A 22350-nucleotide genomic window follows, 5' to 3' on the forward strand; every position below is an offset into this window, starting at 1 on the left:
GATTTGTTAATGAATGTCAGGATTCAGGACCTATTCACACTCCTAAATTTAACATGGAGTGTGACACTTTATGCTCTCCGTACTGTATAGACAATAACTACCGCACTAAAATAGAAATTTCATGCATTTGCATCAAATACATGAAAACATTTGTCAGAAAGAATAATGCATCTTCCCATAAAAAGGTTATTCTTGCCCTACCTTCAACACGCATACGTACAGCAGGTGCATAAATCAGAGTAACCTTCACTTGAACATTCAACAGCTGGTGTGTTCTCACTTAAAATCATTGATTACAAACTGAGGGAGAAAAGCCCCCAAAAAATAGAAGAAAACTTATGTGTAAGTCAAAACCACATAATATTTAGTTGGTTTGATGCCTGCGAAAAGGAAAGCTCTATCCTGGCAAGGGAAAAACTGGATCACTGGCCTCAAAAATTCATAAAACGTTCTGAATTATTTAATAAATTCTAACAGTAACAGAAATGGTTTAGCACACAGTGAATTGATTGCTTTTGTTATTTTGAATTTATTGTATTCTTTTATCTGTAACATTTTATCTGTTATGAATTAGCGAAAAGAGAGGTTGTTTTGTTATTATTTTTTTCTAGATGATTTATTGGAAATTTACAAAGAAAGGAACCATCAGGTGAGCACTAAGTGTGATAAAAATAAATACAGAAAAAAATTAGTACTAATAGTGTTGGTAGGTTTATACAATCAGTACATAATGCCTTTAATTTCTGTCTGTATTTGGGAATTTGTTCACTGTGTCAACAATTCAGTGTCTTCACCACAAGGAGGCAGAGTAAAGCTATGCTGGAAATGGGTCTTTTACGAACACACAAGAAATAACTAACCTCAAATAATGCAGATGATGACATTACTTTGAAGTTAATCAGTTAATGTAGGATAGTACAAAAGAAAACTAAATAAAAAAAATTTAAATAAAAGGGGGATGTCCAAAATATGATATCCTGACTTTGATATTGTATCAAAACAAGCTTAATTTTATAACAGATTGCTACAACTAATTGATAACATGTACGACTTTGTGTAAATTATGCTGTAGACAAAAATGTGAATGTAAACTTGTTTGACATTGCATCAACAAATCTTTCTTCATGTTCTTCTTTATGCGCATGCTGCTCATGTTCTTAGCAAAAGAAGTATTCTGAAATATTGAAGTGACTTCTTGCTCATGAGAAGTAGTCTTTTGTAATGCAGATTTGGATGCTGTTTTTAAAAATATTTTATTAAAACTCCAAAACTTAAAATATAACAGATTTTAACAGTGTGCTCTTCAAAGTTAATAATAACAACATACACTTATCTTTGTTGGTGAGGAAGAAACGTGTGAGGAAGAAATGAGCTAATCTGTCCAGGGCCACCTTTCTCAAAAGCATCGTAAGTAGATTATAGAACCATTGGCACAAACACCAAAGCTGTTGGGAAATGCAGCCCGGATCACTATCATCACTTAAAAAAACAAATTCAAAAGATGTATGGTATTGCATAATAAAAGTTCTTTATTTAGCCTCATCCATCATGCCATTAGTGTAAAATACAGAACAAGGATGAAACTGTGTCACAATTGACATGTTTGTACTGATACCTAGGCTAATCTTTGAATCATCATTCATACAAATAGAATAATACAACAGCATAATAATGAGGCATGTATGGCATTAGTGATTGCTTTTTAAACATATTGGTACTGCACTTCAGTTAAGTGTCCAATGGCTTGAATTTCCATTTGAGAATGTTCATTTCAAAAGATGGTAGTGTTTATTTCATTCACTGTTTGTTCAGAATGACCATTTTACTAGAAACGGGGGAAAGCAAGCTCAATTTGCTGTATTCCATTATTTGCATTAAGCACTTTCTCAAATCCAGTACCAAGGTTGTAAAGAAATTCACTTAAAGGTAACACAATGCTGGATAGGAAGACAAATTTTAAGTCCTCTAAAGACCTCAGCAACGTATTGTAGAAAATGTTAAGGGGAGCAGCAACAGCTTCTAAGATGTTGGACTTGTGCCTGTCCACAAAATCTTGTATATGATAAAAAGGCTCTTGGATTGTATGTCCTAGTTCCTCAAGAAACACATCAAGGTTTTCCATTTGCTTGATCACATCTGCCATCATAACTAGGAGACTTTTTAGATTACTTCTCACATTTTCTTTGACCTCAGCTACAGTCATTACCTTTCCAGAAGGAAACGTCATTTCAACTGTGTTGAAGTTCTCCATGATAGGAGAGAAATATATCTCCAGGTTGTTAGCGAGTTCCTCCAAAATTTCCGCAATAACAAATTTGATTTTTCTGCAGATTTCAGGCAGTGTAGCTTCATCCATTCCAGGCAGTTGGTATTTGGTCTCTTTCAAGAAGTCAATGACAGCATTAATCAGGACCTGGGTGTTCTTATGGTACGTAGCAAATACATTTCTGAACAGTTTAGATTGCTCACTGAGGTCAGGGCTGGGATAGAGACCATCACTGTAGGCATCTCCAAAGACTTTCACAACTTCGTTAACAATTTTAAACAGTCTTTTAAGCCCATTATTGATGCCATATTTTTCAGCAAATCTTATAACACTGAATGAAATATCTTCTAGCCTGTTCATCAAGCCGGTGGACACATCACGTGCAGCCTGTAAATTGTATCTGACCAAAAGTACTTTGTCATCTCCCTTTGGTACTGTTCTGATGATGAGAATGTCAACATCATCTTGTGGTGCAGACTGCAAAACAACAACAACAACAAAACAGAATGATTACAATATAGAAAATCAACAAAATACGCATAGTTTGAAGGAGTAACAAAAGAAATGGCACTTACAGCATAACGGCTGTAGATCCTCGTATCCATCTGTGATGGAATCATTCCTTGAAGCTGGAAGCCAAGGTGGCCAGTTGTTGGTGTAGAGACAGAGGCACTTATGCCATCTCTTCGAGCAGCATAGCGAAAGTTTACATCAGTGAATGTTGGGCTGGTGATGTCCACATTCAGGGTATGGCTAGGATCACTAAACCAGAAGTAATAATTAAGTTTTACAAACATAATCGGTTATAAACTAAACAATATCTGCATTTTTACTTTAAAGAATTCAATATTTTATTTTAATTTAATAAAAAGTCAGAACTTTCATTACCCCATGCGAATAACATTGCTGAAGTCCATAGTAAAGTCAGCATGTGTAAGTACAGAATTAGCTCCTACAACCAGGGCATCATTCTCCATTGTAGTACTCACAGAGCCTGTTTTGTGTGGAAGCCAAAATCAGTTAATCACACCACCAATATTTAATTTCTTAGTAAATATTAGCATCATTGAATGATACACATTTATTTATTTATTTGTCTTTGTACACACTTACTGTCAAGATCGTACTCCAGCAACACAACTGGTGACGTGGCTGTAGCCTTGAGAACAGTTTTGTAGTCTGGGGCGCTACCATCTAGTTTAGCAACAACACTTGTGGTGTACACTGGAGAGATGATTTTTGAGGTGAAATCAATTTTCTGCTTGGGTACACTGAGCTCCACTACCACCATCTCAGAGATGCTAAGGTCACCAAAGGTGCTTGGTTGAGACAAGTCGATTTTCACATCAGTCACCAGTGACTTCAGAAGATCAAGATCAAATGTCGCCTGGGCAGTATGAACTCCCTTTGTGTTAAAACCTCCGATATTTGCTTCGTTCTTGGAAGAAAACTTCAGCATGGCATAAACATGTTCAATAGCTGTCTCCACAGACAGGCTTTCATCCACATCAAATGCCACCTTTAAATCTCCATAATTTATGTTCCCATCGCCAACAGTCTTCAGAGCAAATCGCAAACTATTACCATTCTGGTAGATGGATTCTTCATAATTTAGAGCTCCCTTCACGATACCACGGTCTAGGAATGTTCCATCAATGGTAGCCTTTATGAGATTCTCAGCGGACGTAAACGTAGAACTTCCTTCACCTTTTAAGGTGTTTTCAGCATTTCCCCTACCAACAAACTTAATAATGGGGACGTCAAAGGTGTACTCTATCGTAAAAGTGGAATCTACTTTTGGATGAGCCTTGATGTCAGCAGTAAGTTGGTGGTTGGCTTTAGTTGTAAAAATGGGTAGGTTAATATTTGCAGCTGTGGTCACAGACAGTGCAGCTTCAAAGTTATCTGGGTTCATAGTTACAGTGCTTTCATGGGTTCCTTCAATATGGCGATTTTCCAAGAGTACAGAAGTGGCTATTTTTAATCCACTTTTGGTGCTTAGGCTGCTGGTTCCTACAAGCTTTGCCTTCAGTGCTTCAAACTCAGAGGCAGTGGTTGCTCCAAATCGAATTATAGGGTTGTCCACCCCATAGATGCCAGCATTAGCGTTAAGGCTGAATATAGAGGACTTGAAAGACACCTCTGATTTTAAATCGCCCAGAGGATAGATATTAATGAAACCGAGATCAATAATGGGTGCAGCTTTGCTCTTCTGATAGACAATCTTTGCATCTAGATCAATTACCTGGTCAAAGTTGGTCAACAGATGCTTAAGGCCAGTATGTTCATATAGGTTGATGTTGCTGATTTCTGGAGTCTCAATAAACATAGCTATGGTTGATAAACGGATAGGTGGAATACTGAATGGGACATTTAGGAATTCCAAATTGGCCTCTCCATTTACTGCTGTGTAAATACCAGCCTCATCTTTGTTGTTGGCAACTGTAAAGTTGTGATTGTATCTGTACTGGTTGAAGCGAGCAAGTGCCACAGTGCTTAATTTCTGCACGTCTTTATTTAGGATAACAGTATAACTTTCCTGGAAATCAATCTTGGCAGATTGTTCTGTGATTGTGAGCTTAGCATTGTCCTGCATATCAAGGACCACCTCAAATGGATGCACTAAGAAGTAGAAGGTACTGGAAAGTGTACCACTTAGATATCTATCCAATTTTTCGTTGTAGTTCACCTTCATTTCTACCTTCATTTCCCTGAGAATTGCCTTTCCAGAAGCATCTATCAAGGAAACGACCTCAGAAGCATAACGCATTTCAGAATGGGCATCAAAGTCGATGTGGCTCAGGGCAACAGCTTCAGCATTTATTCTCTGTGTAATTTTTGTAACTCCACTTTTGCCATCTAAAGAGAAGGTTAGCTGGGCTGTTGTTGGAGTAATAATTATATTTGAGATTCTCTTTATGGTGGTATCATCAGAATCGTCAAGCACAGATATTTGGCCCTTGGTTTCGTCTTCAACGGTCAGAACGATTTTTAAACCATCTTGCTTAAGAGTGATCTCATTAGTGTAAGAATGATCACTGTTCCATGAGAGCGCAGGAATGTTTACCTTATCATTATATGTTGTCTTAATATTTGCAGCCATTCCATCCCCCAGTGCAAAGAATGCGATGTTAAGGATGTCAGCACTAAAGACGGCAGCAGTTATCTTTACAGTGCTCTTGGTCGTAGCCTGGGCTGAGAAGCCATAGAGTGCCACTGAGGATTGATGATCAACAGCTAGGACACTGTGACTGATCTTCAGTGTTTCAGCAACAATCACACGACTCATCTTAGGGATGGCAACCCGAGCTGTGGAATCCAAGCTGTATTTAAGGATGTCATATTCAGATGATGCGTGTGAGGTAATGTGCCCTGTGAATTGAGGGGTTTCTGCACTTTCAGTAGAGTTTAAGAATTCCATTGTAGTTCTCATGTTGAAAATTGGAATGGTGAATCTAACCTCACCATACAGCTTTCCGAAGCATGGCATCATGACCTCATTAGGGACCGCAGGGAGTGTGAATTCTGGGATCTTCAGATCTGAAAATTTGTGCTTAGTAATGTATTTAGGAATTTCAGGGAGGGAGATTTCTGGAAAACTGATCTCTGGCAGTGTGATGGCAGAGATGTCTGGCAGGTAGATAATTCTAAGGTCACCAAAGATGGCATCAGTAGATGGCACTTCAAAGTTGGCAATGAAGTTCAATAGGTCTAATAGTCCCTGCCTGATATCATCATACTCTATTCGGATTGGTGGCACAGTGTAATATTGCAGAATAATAATCTGTGGAAGGTCAATCAGTGTAGAAGGGAGGTTGATTTCCTGAAGCTTCTCTAAACTTATTTTTAAGGGGGGTACAACAAGGTCAGTGAGTGGAAAAGTGAAAGATGGGATCTCCAATTCCGTTTTCAGTATTGTTTTGACTCCATCACAGATTTCCTTTAACTTATTGACTATTGCCTGATCTTTAAGGATGTTTTGGATTGCTTCCATAACAGCACTGCATGTGTCTGTTGCAATGGCCTCTACCTTAGTGTAGATACCACTCACTCGCTTCAGAATCTGGAGGATTTCTTCTCTGATATCAATGTCTATAAGTCTCTTCCTGAGGCTTTCTGTAAGTGCCTCAATGTCAATGTAGCCTGTACTATCAACAATGTCCTTGAGTTTTTGGACCAAATCTGAAACTTTGATTGCTCTCAGCTCCTCAAGGCAAGTACTAAGAGATGACAGAGCATAACTGATGAATTCTCTGGTTGCCTCAAGCTTTTGCCGGATCTCAAGTGACAAACTCACGGTATAAAGATAATTGATTAATTCTTTGCTTTTCTGGTTGGCCTCATCCACAAACGCATTGTAGTCAAATGATCTAATAAATCCGATGCAATGGTTTAGGCAGTTGTTTAAATGCTCAGTGATTTCCTTTACTTCTGTTGTTTTCAAGTAGGTGATGGCCTTATCTAGCTGCTCTGTGACAGGGGTGAGACTAGATTTCAAAGAGCTAGCAATAGTCTCAACAGTTTGTTCAATATTGAACTTCTTGATTAGCTCAACAACCTTTTTCAGAATTTCTTCAATCTTCTTGTCAACCCCAGATTCGACCAGTATATCTCTTGTGTTGCTGTAGATGGTATTCAACCTGCTTCCCAGTACAGTAAGCAATTGTTTTGCTTTTCCAACAGTTTTGCTTATTTCCTCTGTAGGGATTTGAGCCACCAAATTGTTTGCATAGTCTTGGAAGCTGACAGAGGAAACAAAGTTCTTCACATCCTCAATGAACTTTCCTTGGTCAAACTGCTGAACAAACTGCTTCAGTTCGCTCACAATCTCCTCCAGTTTGGATTTAATAGCATACTGTTCCTCAAGATCTTGCAAGATGGCAATGCTACTGCCCTTCAGTCTCATTACATCAATCTGCTCAATGACATTTTCAATAGCCTCAATGACAGCAAGAACTATGGCTCTGACATCATATTTCTCATTGAATGCATTCAATTCTTCTGTCAGTCTCTGTATTGCAGTGTCAGATAGTGTGCCACTTGCAATCATTTCCCTCACATATTTTTCTATCTTTTCTACATGAGTGTCCAGTTCAGTGAGTAGCTTCATCACAACAGGGTTTAGATTAAGCAGAGAGGCCTGTAGGTCATTGAGAGAAACTCTATAATTCTCATAGAGAGACATCAGGTCATCGCTGATCTTGAAAACTCTCCTTTCCAGATCGAGCTCCTTCACAAAATCTCTAATGTACTTGACCAGGTTCTCAATCTCTGCAATAATATCTTCTCTGTTGATGTAATACTGCATGGCTTCAGCAGTTCTCAAAATTGTCATTTTCATGTGTTGCAAGACCACAGGAAAATGTTCAATTAACGGCAGGCTGATGATACGACTGTTAGTGTTTTTATCATATTTTAGGAAGGCTGAGAAAAAGTGGTCTTGGTTGTCGGAGTGACCTATGCTGAAGAGGTTTGTGATGGCGGTTCCAGACACTTCTAATCCAAGTCTTTCAGGGGTATTGTAAGCACTCATATCTTGGCTTAAGATATGGTTGTTGACCTTAGATTTTACTCTCACTGTTGCCTTCTGCTCAGATGGGGTCAGCACAGTGTCAATCTTGTTATCAAGGTTGGTTTCAATTAATAGACCATTGTCCAGATTGTGAGATGTTGAGACTCTGCATTCGTGCGAGTGTGCGAAAGCAAGTGGTTCTACCTTCATAAGAAATTTAGTGTAAACTTGTGCGCTCTGTTTTCCATACAGATATAAATCACCGTCTGTGTTGGCCATGGCATCAACATTGAATCTGAAAGGAACAGCAGTGGCGTGGAAGTTGCCGTCAAAGCGTAGGTACTGTGAGTTAAAACGTGCATCACTGCCGAATGTGGCTGAAAGTCCAGCAACCTCCATTTCTGTGTTATGGCTCATGTGAGATCCCATGAGTTTTCCAGTAGTACCACACTTGGCAGTGGCAACCAGATCTTCATATCTGATTTCATACTTGTGCTTCAGCTCATCTGCGCCAGAGGCAAGCATCCAACTGCCAGTCAGTTCAGCTGTGTATGGAAGTGCCTTAAAGTGAGCATCATTAATCAGGTTGATGTCCAGAACATTCAGTTGATGATTGATTTTCACTGAAGTACTAAATGGCTCAACCTTAAGGGAGAAGTCATGCTTATATGTTCCATCATTGCTATTAGCAATAGAGGTAAAAGCTAACGAGGACAGGGAAGCAGACAGAGAATTTGTATTTTCAATTGTCAGTTCAACAAATTTACCCTTCGTCTCAACCGACAAGGAAAGCTTTGAAGTGTCAAGGGCTCCATTGAAGTTGTTCTCAAGTGACAAAGGGATGAGAGGGCTTTTCAGTAAGGTTGTACCACTCGTGGTCAGGCCATCCCTGTTCAAGGATAGGCTGCAATTATGGGACGCTGTGTGTTCAACCAGATATGCGGAGGCATCACCTTTTACCTCAAGCCCATTGCCATCTAGTGCTGCTATAAACTGGGAACGGATGACATTTCCAGGAGAAGCAGTGTCAGCGCTAGTGTCAATCTTAATGTTAACCAAATCAAGACTAGCACTAGCCTCAGCTACATTTTGGACGTTCAGACCGAGAACTTTTGCCCTTGTATCTGACTTCAGAGCAAGCTGAGACCCTTGATATGTAACTTCAGCGTCATGCGTCAGTATGCCCTCAAATGCAGTTGTTTTTGATACGACAGAGAGCTCTCCATTGCCAAACGCGGCTTCAATCGTGTTCTCCGCTTGGAAATGGTCTGAGTCTACTTTCAGAGAGGAATCAATTTTCGCCTCTGTCTTGAATGGGAGTAGGATAACCGACTGCCTGAGAGCAACTTCACCATTCAGAGGACCAGCCTTGATGGAGCCCATCAGGTTTCCATCTCCGGAGATCTCATCCTTATCAAATCCCACCTGGCCTGTGTGTTCCAGAGAAATCTTCAGACCCAAGGGACTGTTTGCCTCAATCTTGCTGCTTGATTTTATCTTGATTCTTTCATCAATTGTCATTTCCTCAAAATAAGTAACACTGGCGTCAATGAGCTTGTGATCAAGAGACGATTTCATCTCAGCCCTCAAAGATTCTCCGAGTGAGCCTGCCGCTAATGCCGATCCTAAACATAAGCAGAATAACATTCAAATAATGAGTATTTTATTACTGATTACAGAATGTGGTTAAGAAAAATATAGCTTAAAACAAAGTTTACAAGTACCTTCTACTTTAAAGGAGAGGAGGTCCACTGGGCTTTTTCCAATGACTTCAATCTTGGCTGAATAGCTTGGTTTCTCATCAAGTTCCCTGCCAGCAGAAGCTGTAGCCTCCATGTTGTAGAAGTTGCTGCTCAGCTTGGTGGACACCTCTGCCATTTTCATGAGAGGCATTGACACAGATAGTCTCTCAGGAACAAAGATCTCTGGAAGAGGAATCTTAATGGAAGCAACCTCCAGGCCGAGCTGTGGTACTACCAGGTTTGGTGTGGTCAGGGAAGCAGGGAAGTTGAAATCTTCAGGAAATTTCCCACCAAGAGGAATAGGAATGGAGATAGTGTAATACTGCTGGGTAAATTTGTATTTAGCAGCCCCCTCACTGTTAAAAAAATTTTTATTTTTACATTAGTATGGCATAATTATTTACATCATTCTTGTTTCTGCATTTTAAAAAGAATTGTTATATTTTTAATTCACTCACGCATTTAGGAACAGCATCTTAGGGAAAGTGAATTCTGGGAGGGCAGGAATCTTAAAGCCCTGGACATATGGGATGTCAAATTGTTCCAGGTATGCATTTGAGGCCTAGATGATTATGGATATAGTGTTATATTCTAAATTATGTAATCTTTATTTGTATGGTTTGCTTTTTCTTATTTTTATGAATTCACAGAACTAGTTTGGGGAACTAAGGATTTTATTTGAATTTACCTCAACTGTTTGGGTCAAGACATCACGGATCTTCATACCAGATGTGCCAGTCTGCTGGTCAAGAAGATCATTAACTGTGGCTTTGATGGCATCAACTGGAATAATGTTGTGAATCTCAGTGCTGACATCAGAAGTGACCTCAGCCTCAATCTTCTCCGCATCTAAAAAGAACATGAAAATGTGTTTATATAGTAGAGGACTTACAGTTTATTTGCTGAATTTAAGGAAACATTTAAAATTCTGAACAGTAAGCATAATTTTTTATTTGCCTTTTACTGTTTGCCTGACAGACAAAGATTAAGAGAGTCTAAATAGTTTTATAGGCACTCACATAAAAGTTACTCATTGAATAATTAAATTCAAATTCTCTGAACTCATGAATTAAAGGGAGCCATCTCTAGAATTGTGAATTTGCTTTTATCTGAAATTATAGCGTATCTGGAGATATTGTCATACTTTTCGTTTTTAGAAGGAAAGCTTAAAAAATTACCGTATTTCAGAATTACTTTCTGAATAGAAGTCGTCATCTCAGGGAGCCTAAGGTCACTCTCAAGCTCTACAGTCAGGACCTCAGAATTTTTCAGTTGTGCAGTTAATTTAGCATCAGTCTGAAAATGAGGAACGAGCAGCTGAACCTGGACCATGGCATCTTTTGTTGACTCTGTCCTAAAAATTGAAGAGAATTTTATTTGTACAATGCATAATTATCAAAAATATAAACTGTTAATGTTAGAGCATATTTAATATAGACGTGCATACTTAGCAAGGGCAACAAGAGATGCTTCGGGTATGTTCTTGTTAATGAAGTCAAGCTGGATGGAATGTGTGGCCCTGCTCTGAGTTGTGCGGTCAACAGCATGAACCCGAATTCCAGCTTCCAGGTCGTAGTCAGGGATTTGGAGATCAGCCGAGACGCTGTATTTCTGTCTGTCAAACATCAGTTTGGCTGTGCCCTCAAATGATATTCCTTTTATATGGAAAAATAATAACATTTTAATTGATGAAAATGTCTAGACATCCAAGGGACTATTTTGTGAAACAATGCTTTACCTTCTGCCTTCACGCCAACAGACACCGTGTCAACCTTGTTTTCATATACATAGTCGACAGTAGCTGTGTATGCAGAAACCTCGCCAGTTGGTTGGATCTCAATGTCAAGTCTAAATACAGGTCAGTATTCAACTTTTAGCATTCAGAAAGAAGCAAGAAAACAAACTTATAAACAAACAAGTATTCCCCTTACTTGCTGTCACCAGTCAAGGGGAAATAGGGAGAGGCATCACTGGAAAAGGCTTTAGAATGCTGCAGGGCAATGCAGTACTTCAAACCAGGGAAGACAGGAGTGCATTTCTTTGCTTTCATTTGTTCCATCATGGGAGGAATGGTCTTGGTTTCAGTACCAGTCACTGAGAACAAAGAGTTGCTGTGCAGAGAAAATAAAAATGTGAATTTCTATAATGTATCTTTAGAGCAATATGACACTTTTTTTTTCTGTGTTAACAGAAATATCTTACGTCACACTGATGAGTGTAGTTGGAGCTTGGGGTGCAGGAATGGTAAGCTTGAACTGCTTGTTGGTTACAGAAACCTTTACTTTCAGACCGCTCTCATGGTAGAGATTAGTATGCATCTCCAGGCCAGACTCGACATATTCAGGTAAGAGAGCCCCGACTTCAGTCACAAACTCAACTCCAGCAGATGGCATGAAAGCCACCTCGCTCTGTGTGAATAGACAAAGAAATAGATTAATTATATATAGCTTGTAAAACTCTAGTTAAAACAAAAGAAAGAAGCTAGACCCATACCATGTCACGGGCAATTTTCAGTCCTCCCTTCACTCCTGGAGCAAAAGTACCAGACAGGGCAACTCTTAACGGAACTCCGGTACCAGTAGGTAGATAAAACTCATTGTCCATGAAGACGTAGTGAAGGAAAAGGTTGTTGTTTACACTTGAGAAAAGGTTCTTTATGAACTATAAAACAAATCATTAATTTGTTTATGTGCATGAAAGTACACTCAGACCTTCTTACTTATTGTGCTGTTTTAGAGCATGGCAGATTTGCTAAGCACTAATATTTGTTTTAGAAGCAGTTCACTTACATCAGTGGGGAACATATTTAAGAGTCTATTCGTCAGGAAAGCAGCAGAGTAGGCCATGTCTTCCATATCCTTGGTTTTGAGATAACCCAGTTCAGCACCCAGAAGTCTCAGGTAGACCATAGCCTCTGGATTCTCCTGAACTTTCAGTTTCTGGATGAGCTTGTTCACATTATTGGTTATTTCCTTGACAATGCTTTGGGGGGCCTAGAGTGATAAGGGTACATGAGTGATAAACCAAAACAAAAATAAGGCCATCAATGGTGCATAATGGGGAATAAACTCGATTTAAAAGACCTTTTGCATTTTTATGTTATCCCATAGGCTTGGGAACATGCGCTCCATAATGTCATTGCCACTGGGCACTCTGTCAGCTGCATAGTTAATGGTCTTCTTCATGGTGTCACGGAAGAATCCATCAATTCCAATCAGGGCATCAACAGTGGGTTCCAATCCCTTACCATTTAATCCAATCTGCAGGTAAGAACAAATAATAAAAGCACATTGATATACTGGTTTTACATCCAGAGGGTTTAAGAATGCAGAATAATCCTGTACCTCAAACATATCTATGTCATATCCGAAAGCATTCACGGTCATCTCCAGGATGACTTCGTTGGGAAGAAGTTCTTCAGACTCAAAGATCACATTTCCCTCTAGAGATCCAATCTTGTAATTGTGAGAGTATTTTGTTGGATCTGTGACAGATTTGATCTCACTTCCTTGGAGGGCATTGATAATCTTCTTTCTAAGTCTGAGTAGTAGAAAGAGACATTAGATACAGTATTTATACTCAAGATGTTAAAATGCTTGAAGATTTTTACTAACTCCTTAGTCTCTGGTGCTGTGGAGCTCAGGATGTTGCTGATATGTGAGTTAACAAAGCTCATAGCCTGACATTTTTCATTTTTAGGCAGAGCATCAACCAGCTGAGCCAGTTCAGAGGGCTGAGGGTCCTTCATCACAATGAGATAGGCAGCAATACGCTTCGGTATCGGAGCAGCGGCATCTAAAATGACCTTCATTAGCACCTCTCGGCCCTGTTAGAAATATAGCAAGTGTAGGTTAGCCAAACATAAATGTATTATACTTACTTTATATTTACTTATAATGACATTTATTTGTTTCAATTAGTTCATATATCTGATTTTTACCTCGTCAGGGACAGAAGTGAGTCTAAACGCTTGAATAGCAGCTTGCTGGACCTCAGGGGTTGCAGCAGGTTGGTTTACGCATTGGATAACTGCTGATTTCAGAGCAGGGCTTGCGGCTCCAACGGCAACAGCCATGTTTCCAATGATCTAAAAGATTTCAAGTACAGATTTCAAATCCACATATCAGCTGTTATTTTTAACTTAGTGAAGCATGCTTAATGGAATAGGTTGAACATACCCTCAGGGTCAAGTACACATGTTCCTGGTTCCCTCTGCAGTCGCCAATCTGTTCAAGGGCATAATCAGCAACTGCCTGGATCTCAGGGGTGACACTTCCTTCAACTTCATAGTGCCTTGGATAAGACAGATTAATGAAAGTTTAAATTCACATACTGTATAAATAAAACAACATGATTATTGTTGATTTGTCCTTGTTTTCTCACCTCCTGACAGCATTGCTGAGGCCATAGTAGATGGGCTTACTAGCCTTGAACTTGGCCATCTCTAGCATTTCTTTGACAATGTCTCCAGATGGGTTGGGCACCATTCCCACGGCATACACTGCAGCATCAATCTCTACTGAGGAACTGTCAATGTCCCGGAGAACCCGTAATATGGCGCTGGTGCATTCTGGTGTGCCACACTGGAACAACGCCTGGTACACCAGGGGCCGAGAAATCTCCAGGGCCTCCGGTAGACCAGCGCTCAGGCTTTCAGCATTCATTTTGCGGACTGTAGCGATGAGCTTGTGAGCCAGGTGGGCTCTGTTATGTCCATTGTTGGTCTCAGAAAGACCGGCCAGTTCCCTTAGAACGGACAGCATGGCCTCTTTATCCTGAATCGGATGGACTGAGCCAATGTTGCCATCGAGGTGCAGGGTCTTCAGGTTGGCTACATCTAGAGATGGGTAAACCAAGAGAACAGGATTACTTCTGCTCACTCTAAATGCATGCTAATTTAAGTGTCTGTCTGAATGATTGCTTACCATGCTCAAAGATTCTGTCATTGTGCACAGACACTCCCACCAGAGTCAAGACTTGCTTTCCTACATTATTAATTCCATACTCTCCTCTGTTGATAATCAGAATGACTTAGCAGAGCAATAAAACAAATTAAAAGCACATGTAGTTGTCAATGAACTCACTTGTGAGAAAAGGGCACAAGCATGTGGTTTTCAGTGCAGGAAGCAGATGTCATATGTTTCTGTGCATTATCAAACTTGTAGTTGCAGGTCTGGCTACTCCTGAAGAGCTGAGCAAGTGGGTAGTGCTGTGTGATAAAAAAGAATGCAAGTTAACACCTTATTGAAACCATCAGATATCCAGCAGTTATTTTGTCTTATTCAAAGACCGGATGACTTACCATGCCTGTGATAAGGGCCAGGGGACTAGTGTGGTCCTTGATAGGCCTGAAATTGTCACATTTAGACAAGTCTCTGTTGAGGGTGACATCAGTGGCAATGTCCTCTCTGGCGTTCACGGAGTAGCCTGTCTTGCACATACCGTAGATGGTGGGCTGATTTTGGAAGAAGGTTTTAATGGATTAGTCAATGTATATAAATCTTTTAACAAATGTAAAAATATTTTTTGTTGTTTATGTTACTTAATGACTGACCATTCTCCTGTTTCTGTCCTCCTCCAGCACAGGCACTGCAAGGGCAGAGATTAGACCCCTCTTGATGTTCAAAATGTTGACTGGCTCATCAGCCTCTGGAAACAACTTGATGTCATTGTCTCCCTCAACAGTGAACTTCAATGGGTTCCTGAGAATTGAGAGGTCAGTGTTTATTTAACATGATCAGTTTCTTCTTATCTGCTTGGTGTAGAGTGCCTTGATAAACATACTTTTCCATGGCAACCTTGAAAGCATCTGCACCAGCAGATGGCCCAAAGATAGGATTTCCTTCTGTATCAACATCGATCGCCTCACTCAGTGCGCACTCTGTTGTGCGCACGATGTAGCTACATGTGCGAGGGACCTCAATTTCAACCTGTTTAAAACAGAATATGTATGACATTTTAAGTTTATAAAAAAATAAGAAATAAAAACAAGAAAAAAAATCTAAATATTAACTTTTTGACATTTATACCTTGCATCTGGCCTTGGGGCCATTGATGGCTCCATTCAGGGCATTTAGAGACTCTGTTTCGTAGGTGTATTCATACTTTTGAAAGCTCTTGTACCTTTTGGCCACTAGGGGAGCACAAATCACATCTTAAACATCAAGGACATACATGACTCATACATGACTCTAGTCCCAGAGGCCGTATTCACAAAACATCTTAAGGCTAAAAGTAGCTCCTAACTTGCCAATTTAGGAGAAAATAATGGGCGTGTCAGTCCTAATTTTAGGACTCCTAAATTTTTGGGCTTTTAAGAGTATTTCAAAAAGCATTTTAGTGCTAAAACTAGCTCCTAAATCTGTGAACAGTTAGGAGTAGACAAGAGCAGGGGTTTTCAAACTGGGGTCCGGGGACCCCCAGGGGTCCTCCAGAAGGTCCTAACGGGTTCCCAGAAAATTTCAGAGAATAAAAAGACAAAGCAAAAATGGATAAAGTCTACCAAATATTCTGTTTAATTTCGAAATGTTTCTTTCATTTCTTGCCGTTTACAAATTGTATATGTTTGCTTTGTATCTTTCTAGTGAGTCCCTTTATCTTGCTCACTGGGGTTGTAAGGCAGTATTTCTAACGCAGTACGTAAGTTGCTTACATACATTTATTGTGAAAGTTGCTTATACAACATATTTTTTATTGAAAAATGTTCTTCTTCAGGTTTATACATACAACAGTAAGTATAGCCAATGTATTAGGTTTTGCATTTATAATGTCACACAATTTATCTAACAGTTTAAATGTTTTTGAGAGGTCAAATGTTTTTTTTTTTTCCATAAAAATAGATGGAATTTGGATGGGAGTCCCTCATAAAAGATTTGTCGTATTTGGGGGTCCCTGGCATCATAAAGTTTGAAAACCCCTGGACAAGAGGACTCCTAAGTCAGGGGTTTTTAAACTTTATGATGCCAAAAATATGATGAACCTTTGATTAGGGACCCCCTTCCTAAAATTCATCTATATATTTTAATGTATGAAAAAAACATTTAGGCCCGGTTTCACAGACAGGGCTTAGACTAAGCCAGGATTAGGCCCTAGTTCAATTAGGAAATTTAAGTATAGCTTTTATAAACATTATATAAATATATAAAAAATTACTGCTGTGCATCTTGAGACAAAACAATGCCACTGACATATTTTAAGTTATTTTTTTTCAGTTAAAATGCATTTTAGTCTGGGACTAGCTTAAGCCTTGGTTAAATTGATAGATACATAGTAAGTATGACATTATAAATACAACATATTGTTTCCAAACTTAAATCTACTATATAATGTTGGATGTACAGTATAAACCTCAAGAATAACAACATTTTCTAATTATTTGTATAAGCAACTTTCACAATAAATGTATGTAAGGAGCATACGTACTTCGTTAAGAATACTACCTTACCACCCCAGTGAGCAAGATAAATGGGACTATAGTGAGAAAAACTCACTAGAAAGATACAAAGAAAACATATACATTTCTGAAATGTGTGTATACGGCAAGAAAGGAGACAGAAAGTATAACAGTTGTGGACCTTTCTCCCCTTTCTCTTCCACTTCGCTTCCTGTCTACTCACTGTCCTATCATAATAAAAAGGCAAAAATGCCACAAAATAATCAATATGATTTATTTAATAAAAAATAAGAATAAAATAATGTCTGATTACCTGTGGCAGTTGTTTCATGAGTTCACTTACAAATGATCGGATAGAGTAAAGAGTAAAAAAAGCCTATTTGCCCGAGGTCTCCGAGCCCAAACCCAGAGTAGGCCTACAATCCTGAATCCCCGGCTGGGCAGAGAGTGGGGAGTCGAGGTGGTGGAGGGATGCAGAAAACTGTCGAGGTAACTAGGTCATTCGGTTGTGTATACTGTATGTCTCCTCTCAAGCTGATTAACTTAGCTAGTGCTCCTCCCGAACTTTGTTTATAAAACATAATTTGTTGCTTGAAAGGCTGATAATTAGCTGAACACACTCTATATATTAGTGACACTTAGCCTACTTTTTAAAATCTTTATTTGAATATGGAAATATTCTTTTTTTTTAATCTCTATTTGAATATGGCAACATTTTCATTTTAAAATCTTTATTCGAATATGGCAACATGATAGACTTGGTCGGCATTACTGGGAACACCCACAAAAACGTCATCTTTGCCATATGCCGTTGGGGAAAACAAGCCATTAGAATGAATGCACGTAGACCTTGTTAGACGCTTTATCTTTACTCTAAAACTGTAGGGCCCGTATTCATGAATGCAAAGAGTAGCTCCTTGTGACAAAATTCTAAGAAATTCTTTGAAATGTGGGCGTTTACTCTTAAAATTAACTAAAAAATCCTAGTAAAGAAAAAAGTAATTCAGAAAGCATCTTAACTCTTAAGATCGTGCAGGGATCATGTTTGTTGCATTAAACCCAACTTTCAAACCACCAATTAAATAGACACACCAGCATAGCTGATTAAGTCCAGATAACTTACTAGAGGTGCAGAACGCCACATGGGAACTTTTCGGGACTGCACCAAGCAAAAATCAATCATAATCATTACAAAAAGTAAAGATAAAGTGTCTAACAAGGTCTACGTGCATTCATTCTTATGGCTTGTTTCCCCCCACGGCATATGGCGTTTTTGTGGGCGTTCCCAGTAATGTCGACCAAGTCTATACGTTCTACAATATTTCTATCACTGACTGAGACTCCTCTCCCATCAGCCAATCACTGTGGACATAGTTAGTAAGCGTGATGACATAATCCATAGCAACAAGGTCAACCCCGCCCTTACTCTTAGCTTAAGACTTCTTTCTGTTCCATAGTAAAAGTTGCTCTCAGCAGCTTTGTGAATAGGTTTTAATAGAATACTTTTACTTATATTTAGGAGAACTCTTAGTGCTAAGATAAAATGTTTTGTGAATATGGCCCCAAAACATTAGATTGCTTTTCTTAAATTAAGTGATAAATTATAAAGAAAATGAACAAATTTGACCATTACAGTAACACAAAACTTAAAAAAGATAGTTTTCTTATTTGTTCTATTTTTTCCTGATCAAGCTCATTAGATAATATATACAATAAAGAATGTCTTAGACAATTTATAATTTCTTAAGAAATGTTTAGCACTTACAAAGGCATGGTAATTCCTCGTCTTGAGCATCTAAAGTGAAAAACAAAAAGGAGTTTTATACAAACAATATATGAAACATTACTATTATCATATAATACAATTCAATGTTATTCATTAAAGGGATAGTTCACCCAAAAATTTAAATTCTGTCATCATTTACTCACCCTCAAGTTCCAAACCTGTATGAATTTCTTTCTTCAACACACACACACACACACACACACACACACACACACACACACACACACACACACACACACACACACACACACACACACACACACACACACACACACACACACACACACACACACACACACACACACACACACACACACACACACACACACACACACACACACACACATGTGCGCGCACAAACTAACTAAAGATATTTTGAAGAATGTTGGAACCAAACAGTTGATGGGCCTCATTGATTTCCATAGTATTTCCCCCCATAATATAAAATTCAATGGAGCCCATCAACTGTTTGGTTACACATATTCTTCAAAATATCTTCTTTTGTGCACCGCAAAGAATGAAAGTCATACAGGTTTGGAATAATGATGAAAGAATTTTCATATTCGGGTGAGCTATCCATTTAACAACAATAGATAAATGTATTTTTTTTAAAAAGACACTAAAGATAACTTACAAATAAATACAAGATGACAACAGAAACTTTATTTTATCATCTATGATGTACAAAAATGTATAAACGTATAAATGTATTAAAATAAAAAATATACATATATATAAAAACAAATGAGTAAGATTAGAACTGAAACATGAAACATTTTATATAATAAAATATTTAACCTTTATTTAACCAGGCAAGACACTTAAGAATTAACTCTTATTCACAACAACAGCCTGGCAAATATATTATTTAAATAAATATATCATTAAACAAATTTCACCAGTCACAGATCCTCTGTAGTACTTACCTGCCGCGGCTATTGCACATAGAAGCAGCAAAAGGCCGAGCTTAGTGTCCCCCATGATGGGTTCAGTTAAGCTCTTTCCTCAAGACCGGTGCGTATTCCGATGGAATCTGCTTTATTACTGCTGTCAATGGCCTTATATATTAAGGCAGGAATGGGAGGAGATATGGCAGTTGCAAAAAGTAAAGTCCCCACTCCAAAGTTCATATCTTGTGCCTCTGTGGCAGGACAAAGGCAACTGTTTCATGTAATGTCAATGGTCTTTCAAATAGAGAGAAAATGCTTTTTCAAGGGACACTTGCTTTTCTTGATCTGTTGGTTGATTGATTGATTCATTTAGTGTATTCCTATTTTCCGTGTAACCTCTTACCGATATACAGAGAAAATTGATTTATTTAATTAATCTACCTCTTTTTTCCCTACAATTTGATGTAATAAAAAACACTCATTACAGGACTAAAGGTTAAATTTGTAATAAAAAAATAAAAAAGTCCAGGTGTTGTTTTAAAAAATATTCTAATCTACCTTTTATATTTGTAGCATCTCAACAACTAACATATGACTCCTCTTGCGATAATGTGATGGCAGAAGCCTGTCTCCTTCGTGCCTTATTTACTGATGATGATGATGGAAAGTAGGACATTAATCACTAAAAGCAGACTAGGTCATATTACTAATCATAGATGCCACATTTGACTACATTTTATTTTGACAATCAGACAGTCAGACATGACTAAACTGATATCGACACTGAAATAAATGATTAAACCTTCTGCCCTTTTGTCCTGTTTACTTTATTCACTAACCTCATATTTTCTGTTGTGGGTAAATACTAATCACATTTGTCCAGGCAATTCTTCTTGGATACACAAAACGTTATTTAACCAAGGCCTTTAGTTGTCGATTGATGGAAAGCATATAGATTTGCTAGAATTTATATAATAGAACAATATACTAGAATTTATCCCTAAACATCCTTATAAGCATCAGGAAGATATTGAGAACATTTATATAGAATTTTCCCTGTAATGTTATGCATTGATTGATTGAAGGTGTGTGATCACAAAATTCATTAAAAATTTGTTTTTGGATAAATGCATTGCATTCATTTTGTGCCAACTTATGTTTTTAAAACACAGCTTGTAAGACAAGAATGATTATGTCTCCTTTTCCAAAGACAAAATGCTATCCTCATTGTTGGTGCTGGGTTGTAACCGATTACATGTAATCTGGATTACATAATCAGATTCCAAATATTACTTGTAATATGTTCTAAATACTCATAATCAGACTGCACTTGCTTTATATTGATTACACTATTACGTTATTCTCACAATGTCAATAAAATAGTCATAATTAATTGATTCTCTCCACTACTTCTGTTTTATCTTTTAAAATGTCCTTTCTAAAAAAAGCATATACTGCTTATGTTCAGAAGGTCTTCCAGGTTTATGGACTTGCACTGACAGACCAGCCACTAGTCATGAGCTGTTCACTGAGTTTAAAGAAATAATTTCACTTTTAAGAAGTGTTTTCTCAACACTGCAATCGTTCAATCCCGTTCAATCAATTCACATTATTTCATGTGTACATGCAATGCAGGGATTCCCCAACTTTTTTGTCCCCTCTTTGATCTAATATATTTACTTGAAGTAACCCCTGAGATTTTAAGTTAATACTGTTACAATCCACGCCTGTCCCGGACTCCATTTCCCAGTATCCTCCCTGTCTCACACCTGAACTCACTTCCTCATTATCTCTCCCACTCTCACTGGATTCCCTGCACCTGGTCTTCGTCATTAGCACTCCCTTTATGTTGGACTCACTTCCCTGCACTCCTTGTCCGTTCTTAAGTTGCACCACACTACCGTAACAGAAGAACAGAATAAACTGAGGCATGGCAGTCGCCTGCTGGAGAGGTACGTGGAGACCTGAATTTTTTTTTACAGTGCAGAAGAACAGGCAGCCTGGTCAGTTCAACCATTGCCAGCTCCCTCCACATATCCCTCCAGTGGGTCTCCCCATTCTGTCCTGCCCATCTCACAGTCCCAACCATCAACGAAGACGTCCACCGCTGCACCCCAACCCTCGTCTCTGGCTAAGATGGGTGCCGCCTTGCCAGAGCCTGTATCCCCGGCTAAGATGGTCACCGCCACACCAGAGCCAGTAGATGACGGTTGGCTCAAAGACTTCTTCCGTGAACCGGTCACTCCAGCTCTCCTCAAGCCCGCTCCAAGTCTCCTGGATTCCGCTCAAGCTTTCCAAGTGCCCGCTCCAAGTCTCCTTGATTCCGCTCCAGCACCACAAACTCGTCCCATGTCACAAGCCCTTCCTACCACCCATGAAGCTCCCCAAATAAATGTATTTTGGGGGGGCAAGTACATGTGGATGGGGAACATGTAGGTGGGGCTCCTGATCCGCCATGGCCGCCCAAGGCTCCTGACCCGCCATGGCCGCCTGATGTCCTAGTCCCGCCTTGGAGACCTCGGTATCCGTCTGCACTCCATTTCCCAGTATCATCCCTGTCTCACACCTGAACTCACTTCCTCATTATCTTGTAGCGTGGTCACCCAGGTATTTCAAAGTTTCAGTTCGGGCGCCAGAAAGTTTAAATTACTGTCGAAAAAAAACCCCTGACCCCACCCAGCATTTCAACACATTATGTCACTCTCCAAAATTTCCGAAAATAAGTGTTATTATTCATTCAGTTCAGTTCAAACATATATAG

The 22350-nt window shown here is 38.9% G+C and overlaps 1 protein-coding gene across 2 annotated transcripts; it reads right to left on the bottom strand.

The window, feature by feature from the left end:
• Positions 1-1231: 1231 nt before the first annotated feature.
• Positions 1232-19739, bottom strand: apobb.1 (apolipoprotein Bb, tandem duplicate 1). 2 transcript variants are annotated; one of them, XM_079830980.1, is made up of 29 exons: positions 19626-19739; positions 18679-18708; positions 15550-15653; positions 15305-15450; positions 15075-15222; positions 14823-14975; positions 14605-14729; positions 14446-14531; positions 13904-14357; positions 13699-13813; positions 13461-13607; positions 13135-13346; positions 12865-13060; positions 12604-12780; positions 12310-12513; positions 12014-12181; positions 11723-11928; positions 11452-11631; positions 11259-11368; positions 10968-11175; positions 10699-10874; positions 10209-10369; positions 9979-10082; positions 9503-9876; positions 3380-9403; positions 3155-3260; positions 2842-3028; positions 2470-2743; positions 1238-2379 (listed from the first exon to the last, which is right to left on the bottom strand). In XM_079830980.1, the coding sequence occupies exons 1-29, from the start codon at positions 19678-19680 to the stop codon at positions 1826-1828; spliced, it is 11184 nt and encodes a 3727-aa protein (XP_079687106.1). In that variant the 5' UTR covers positions 19681-19739; the 3' UTR covers positions 1238-1825. The 2 variants fall into 2 exon arrangements, with proteins under 2 accessions (XP_079687105.1, XP_079687106.1); XM_079830979.1 differs by having other exon boundaries at positions 1232-2743.
• Positions 19740-22350: the final 2611 nt, after the last annotated feature.

The sequence above is a fragment of the Gobio gobio genome (assembly GCF_949357685.1).
Source record: "Gobio gobio genome assembly, chromosome: 12".
NCBI classification, from domain to species: domain Eukaryota; kingdom Metazoa; phylum Chordata; class Actinopteri; order Cypriniformes; family Gobionidae; genus Gobio; species Gobio gobio.